Source organism: Gymnoscopelus braueri (assembly GCF_963280865.1).
Source record: "Gymnoscopelus braueri genome assembly, chromosome: 11".
Taxonomy (NCBI): domain Eukaryota; kingdom Metazoa; phylum Chordata; class Actinopteri; order Myctophiformes; family Myctophidae; genus Gymnoscopelus; species Gymnoscopelus braueri.
The window spans coordinates 51,732,684-51,739,727 of NC_137613.1; the positions used below are offsets into that span (position 1 = coordinate 51,732,684).

The following is a 7,044-nucleotide window of genomic DNA, read 5'->3' on the forward strand; positions in this document are numbered from 1 at the left end:
ATAAATTATCTAAAACTTCACCTGAATGGAATATTTGTATTATTAATATTTCTATAACACAGCTAATCTCCAGCACCGTTGACACACTCCCTGGATGCCAATTCAGAACCTCTGGCCCAAATTTTTCAGATTGGCCTGTTATAGCGCCACCAGGAGGCCGATTTTTGCAAAACACATTTTTTTATATTACTCCTACAGATTTTGTCCAAACATCACACAAATCGGTACACAGTATCATAGTCATGTGATCAACACGGATCTGTCCCATTTCCCATATTCCAGCCTGATTGCCTAAGATTGGCTTCCAAAGTTTGTAGGATTGGTCTGTTTTGAACAAACCAGCAGGTCTAATTTTGCAAAACACATTTTTGGAACAAAATGCCTCAAATCATGAATGCAGTGTCCGATTGCCGTGAAAGGCCTAAGAATAAATGCCACCCTTTTGATATTGGCCTATTATAGCGCCACCAGGAGGCCACAATAACCTACCTGACCTGGCGGAGACCTTCTAGTTTACTGTCGTTTTATTGCGAACGCGGAAGCCTCCGACCAAGTGGAGCTTACTATGTAACCGTGCTCGGGTTGTGTGTGTGTCTGTGTGTCTGTGTGTCTGTGTGTCTGTGTTCATGCTCTCATTGGCTCGCGCCCCCATGTGACTCACATGCGTGCACTGCCTGTAAGCAGCCGCCGGAGTGCGCCAGAGTGCAGGAATTTAGACAATGCTCTCATTACAATGCACAGCCTGCAAAACACACACACACACACACACACACACACACACACACACACACACACACACCACAATGTCAATGTTCTCTCCCCATCACGGTGAAATAACACGGATTACAAGTCCGTAAATACACAATATTTTCGAGCTGTGTTCGCTTCCAGCGTTCGCGCGTCTTACTTGTGTATATTATGTCTGGATAAACTCAAGTCCCACATACAGTCTACACATACACTCCGTGTATCTAAGCAGCAATACATTGTAATTGGATGCAATCGAGATAGTCACTTTTAAGTAATTCTTATTAGCTAAATATGGCCCTTTTTTTGCTTCAGTCATAAAATCAATTTCTGTAAGACTGCTTTTAGCTTTTTCATGGATCCTACGTTAGTAAAGCCTGATAAAGTATCAAACTCCCAAAATGCACCAGCATACGGGAAATACTGTTAAAAAATGTTCTGGTGGGGGAATTAACTAACCCTCAGACCCCCCAGAACAAATCTCCTTGAATCTTACTGTCTGAGGTTGGCAGGTATGGCTAAAGTGAGCAAACTGATTTTAATGCTATATTAAACCCCTGGGGTCCTTGAGGGGGTTGATCCCATTTTTACCCCATTTTGATAACCAGCTTTAGGGCACCAGCAGCGCACACGCAAGATTTCTTTGGCTATTAAAACATAGCAAACATAGCAATTGTCTGCAATCTTTTAAAAATCGTGACAATGTGTGCCAATCTTTGAATATTATATTTTTTTTTTTCTCTGTTACAACTTCTGGGGGGTCCCTGGAACAAAATATTGTGAGATGGGGGTCCACGGCCAAATACATATCATTTTTGAAAACCACTGATATTATAGCAAACACGATTAAAAAAAAAACTGACAAAAATACATTTTGTAGAATCCCCCAGAAGCAAAGATTTGAGTTACAAATGTCCGCTTTAAAAATATATATATTCAAAGGTTTGCACAAATGCTCATGATTTTTCACAAAATAGCAGATCTACAAGCTCATAGCGCGGCACTCGGTGCCGCGCTATGAGCTTGTAGGTCTGCTATTTTTGAATAGCCAAATACATCTTAAAATTACACAGATGCGTCCCTGGTCTCAATGGGTTAATGTGGGTGTACGTGCGTTGAATATTCATGATCTCACTGGAGAAATGAAAAGGTTATTTGACGTAATTCCTCATCTACAGTAACTCCTCATTTCAGTCATCCCACCTGCAGTCAGTGGTGGAAAAAGTACTCAAATTGTTTACTCAAGTAAAAGTATCAATACTGCAATGTAGAAATACTTTTTTTCTTAATTTTTGGGCGGTGAAACCGCCCCTATAAGTGAGGTTTGGATATTTGTACAACAAATCCTGCGCTGTGATTGGCCAAAAATGTAAAAAAGAAATGTACAAAAATGTGCACCGTGATTGGCCAATCACAGTCTATTCAGGACTGTGATTGGCCAGTGTCACATGACACATGTGCATAGCTCTATATAAGAAACCATAACTTAAAGTTATGGTTTCTTCCATCATAAAGAGTGTTTTTCAATAAATGTATTTATTTTTTGTACATGATTGGTTGACTCCATTCAGTATTGTGATTAGCTAGCAAGACACCGCCCACTTCACACAAGGTGTGATTTTTTTAAATAATAATAACATATGAAAAGTATTAAAAAGCGCCTCTGACAAAAACTCCTAACTCCATTGGACCCTCAAACTGTCCGTCAAAAACCAACAACTCCCCCCTCCTCTCAGGCTCTCAGAGAAGCTCTGTATGAGGCAGACAGGGAGAAGATTTTTCAATGCTTTTGGGAGAACATAAACTGGGAAGAGAAGAGAATGTATGTGCAAGGTTTGATAGATGTCACCCCAGTAAAGAAGAGAAGGGTGTCTTCACAAAGGTCATCTGCTCGTGTTTTCTTTTTAAATATTAATGGACAGAGAATGAGTGTGTGCAGGAGTTTGTTTCAAACATCTCCAAGAGCTCAAGGAGATCATGCCAAAAGACTTTCACAGCTTTTATGACAATCTAAAGCACTAAGAAACACCCACCACACACACGCAACACACAACACACAGTGTGATAATAAAATGTTGATAGGTATATGATAGGTAAATTCAACTGTGGTTGTTATTGTTAGTGCAGTAGGCTACAGATTTGATAGGCTACAGATTCTATTTTTCATGAATGTATTTTGTATTTATATGCCATTTATTTATTGTTGGTGTGCCATGATTGCTTTTGTTAAATACATGATTGAGTATTGAGGCAGAATTGTTTGTTGCACTCAACTGTAGAAGAACAACAGTGGTAACAGTTAGATCCATGGTTGCATGTTAAAATAAAAGTTGTTTAAGTACAGAATTCAGCTTGATCTATACTTAGTATATGAGGATGGCGCTCACCATAAATAGCTGATCTCCAAGCTCACAATGCGTTGTGATGTGTTGTGAGCTTTGAGATCCATTGCCAGCTGTTCTTATCAATGATGGACAAAACCTCCTAACTCCACTTGCGCTGGATTTGTGTTTGGACAAAACTCCTAACTCCACTTGAGCTGGATTTGGGTAAAGTGGTGATAATATAATGACACATGCAAGTATCTGATAATATATAAAGTCACAATACCAAGTTTGGTGAGGCAGTATTGCTTTGTTTTAAAAATATAAGGTTTTCATCATTTTCGGAAAAATTGATATTTTGTTTTTCCTTTCCTGAACAATTACCATTTTGGATTTAGCTGGTTCCGGCCGGACAGCAGAGATATAGTGGTTAATGTGTGTTTTGTAATAATAATTGTTAGGTTGTGCTGGCTATACTTATAATAGTAGTAACAATGAGAGCTCGGTACGACGACGTGCTATTCCAATGCTGGCTTTATTTCCATCTGCTTACATACATGTCATTTCCCATTATATCCGCTAGGCGGCGGTGCTGCATCAGTGACACACGAAACCTCATAACACAACAATAATCAAAATCTACAAAGTAACTAGTAGCTAAAGATTTCAAATAATTGTAGTGGATTATATTTGCCTCTGAGATGTAGGGAGTAAAAGTACTGAAAATTGGAAATACTCCAGCAAAGTAAAAATACTGTATGTCGCAATGCGACACGTTTTGAGCTTGTAGATTGTCTACCCCATTGTCTACCCATATTAGGGGTTTAAGTGGTTAAAATATGTTCAGTATCTGAAAACATTTGAGAAGTAAGATGGGAAATATGCAATGCACTACATACACCTGACCACCAGACAAGACAGTATCCATGTTTGAACCGGTTTTGTCTTGTCTGTCTGTCTGTCTGTCTGTGATCTCTGTTTGTGGAGATCTCTGTCCGTCCGTCCGTCCGTTCGTCCTTGCTTTGCACTGATTGGAATTGTGGCGAGGCGTTGTGTTGTACAGGAGAGGTGTTCTAAAGATCAACAAATCACGATGATTGCCACCCAAAAAAAAGGGGGGGAAAGGGGGAAACAATACTGTAGATACCGCCGTGGAACTCCGACAACATTGCAACATTTGTGTTATCACAGTGTCACGATAACAACAATATTATTAAATTTCTACTTCATACCATGAAACACCATCATGAACTGTCAACCATACAGTAGACATGGTCCTCTAAACATCCATGTGCACTGGCAAACATCTTGAATGTTGTCATAATAAGCCATGTCATTTCATATTTCAGTTGGATGACTTGCACTTGAATCTGTTCTTGAAGTAGAACAGTTCATCTTGGGTCTTGGAGTTAGAGGTGGCGTAGCGGGATTTCCTATAAGCCTTTTCATCACTTGACATTTTCCTCCAGGGAAGTCGGAACTTCGAGGCGTGCCCCACGACGACGTTATCGCAGGAGCCGACGTGGAGGGAGCCCAGCCCGTCCACAAAGAACTCCAAATGCCCCCCCCGCGCCAGGCAGGGGTCAAACCCCACCTCCCGCACCTTGTCCGTCCTCGCCATGAAGAAGTTGATGACCCCGTCGGCCACCACACAGTTGGGGAAGCCGTCGATGACGTGATGGTGGCCATTCCTGATGCGGAGACAGTCGCCTTCATCTCCGCCCTCTTCCACCGCGATGGTGTGGCGGAACGTGGCCGTGAAGCCTGTCGCCTCACTCACCGCGCCGGCCACCAGGTCCAGGGTGGTCTTCTCCAGGACGTCCACCATCTTCTCCAGCTTGGTGCTGGCAGAGAAGATGAAGTCGTCGTCCACCCATAGCACGTACTTTGTGCTCACCTGCGACACGGCCAGGTTCCTCCCGGCGAACCAGCCCTTTCCAAACGGCATGGTGTAATGTTCGACGTGGGGCCCGGTGACGGGTTGGGGGTGCTCGTTGTCGTCTGCCACCACTATGGTGATGGTGGGGTAGTACGCCCGTACGCTGTCGATGAGATCTCGCAGTTTGTCGTAGCGTAGGAAGGTTTTGGTGGCGATGGTGACGAGGGCGCTGATGTTGTACTCTCCGTCTCCGCCGCCGGCGGCTCCGGAGTCGTAAAGCTTCGGGACAACGCCGTGTCCGACTTTGATGGTGAAAACGGCCCGGTGTCCGTCGTCGGTCGCGAACATCACCGTGTCCGCCGTCCTGGGATGGTACTGGGTGTTCGTGTAGGTGACGAACTGCAGCTGCCTGTTCAGACCGGAGAGAACGGGACTCGATATCACCATGGACTTCTCTCCGGCCCCCGTGATGGTGACTCCGTCCACCGTGGCGGCCACGTCAAAGACGCCCAGCGCTGCTGTCAACGTGACCGCGTGTCCAGATCCGGGGTTTCCTTTAAGTCCCAAACCCGGAACGACGATGGTTCTGAGCGGGCGCACCTCCACCCCCTGCGTGGGGTACTGAAGAGGACTGTTGGCCTCGGCGATGACGAGCAAGTCCGCTGAAGTGTAGCTTCTCCTTTTGAGATCCTCGTACTCCCGTGACCTGCGACCGTCCACCCCCGCTGGGTCTTTGCGGTTGCCCAAGGAGCGTCGTAGGTTGTTGGCCCACACGCGCGGAAAGAGTAGGTGGGAGAACGGTAAGACGGTCCCCTCGTCTGCCAGACACTCACACGTCTCCTGTGACAATTGACCCGCCACGTTGTCCTTTATGTGATAGGAAATATTACCGTAGCCGGTGACAGTGTCGTTATAGGTCTTCTCCGCGAGCGTCCTCAGAAGCTCCTCCATGGCGGCCCTCTGTCTTATCCCGATGTCCACTGTGGACTGGCCTCCAGGGGCCCACCAGTGGAAGAGGACAAACAGCAGCACTCCGCTGACCACGCTGAATGCAAGGGCCTTCTTTAGGGGATTACGCAATCGCATGTTTGAACAACAGATGCAATGCAGTGTAACAATAGGGCGGGTTGAAACAGTAACTCTTCTTACATAGATTACCACCAACGCATAAAGAACATCACTCTAAACTGTAGTCACTACTGCATGCAGCGACAGTCGCATGCCCTTTAATAATCTATTTCTCTATGGATGATGCGATATTGATGACGTCATTCATCTCCAAATTTGGGCAGGGTTTCGTCATGATTTGAGCCCCGTTGACCATCCATTGTAAAATGAAAGTTAAGTGTTTCAATAATATATAACACTAGAGGTCCGGGCACCCTATGGTCGCCCGGCCCGCTAGCCGCGCACGGGGCTCTAGCGAGGGCTCGCTTATTTTGGGGTACCAAAATCGTGGTAGAAAAATGTCCCAAAAAAAAGTAAAAAAATAAAAAGTATTACAACAAAAAAAAATACATGGGGTACCCCCTGGAGGTCCGTGGACCCCCTGGGAGTGTTGGGACCCCCGCAGACCCCCGTGAAACATCGCGGACCCCTTCGGCTGTTTTTTTTTTTTCATGAAGGTGGTTGCTTGTTTCTGGCGCACATCTGGCAACACTGACCTGTCTGCTTGTCTTTTCCCAACGTGGCAACCCAGACTGCCGAGCGGCTGCGTTGAGACACTGGCGTGTTTTAATGTTTTGTGTAGGATGTGCATGACATATTAGCGTGAGTGTGGTGTGATAGAGAGACATGAGCAAAGTGAAAGCAACGGCGGGGGTTGATGTGAAGTGGTTGCGTCGCGTGTGTTGTTGTTGTGGGGAGATTTCAATAGCGACTGCGTGGTGTTGCGTTCGGTTTCGCTCGGCGGTGGTCGGTGGCGGTGCTCACGCTAAAGGGAACAAAGTGGTCTACCCGTAATGTTGTGAGTTTGTGCTGGCCGCAATTAATTATGCTCCGAGGAGGCAAATGTGTGGTGAGCAATGAAAAGTAGCCTACGCCACCCGTAAATTAATTGCGCGCGTTGTGGCTTGTGTTGTTAGTGACATGTGA

At 45.3% G+C, this 7,044-nt stretch overlaps 1 protein-coding gene across 1 annotated transcript; it reads right to left on the reverse strand.

Annotated features, from left to right (window-relative positions):
* Positions 1 to 4,416: 4,416 nt before the first annotated feature.
* Positions 4,417 to 6,036, reverse strand: LOC308095711 (beta-1,4 N-acetylgalactosaminyltransferase 1-like; the record flags this gene model as incomplete). Its single annotated transcript, XM_080442750.1, has 1 exon — positions 4,417 to 6,036. One exon carries the CDS (start codon positions 6,034 to 6,036, stop codon positions 4,417 to 4,419), a length of 1,620 nt encoding a protein of 539 aa, XP_080298876.1.
* Between the last annotated feature and the right edge of the window lie 1,008 nt (positions 6,037 to 7,044).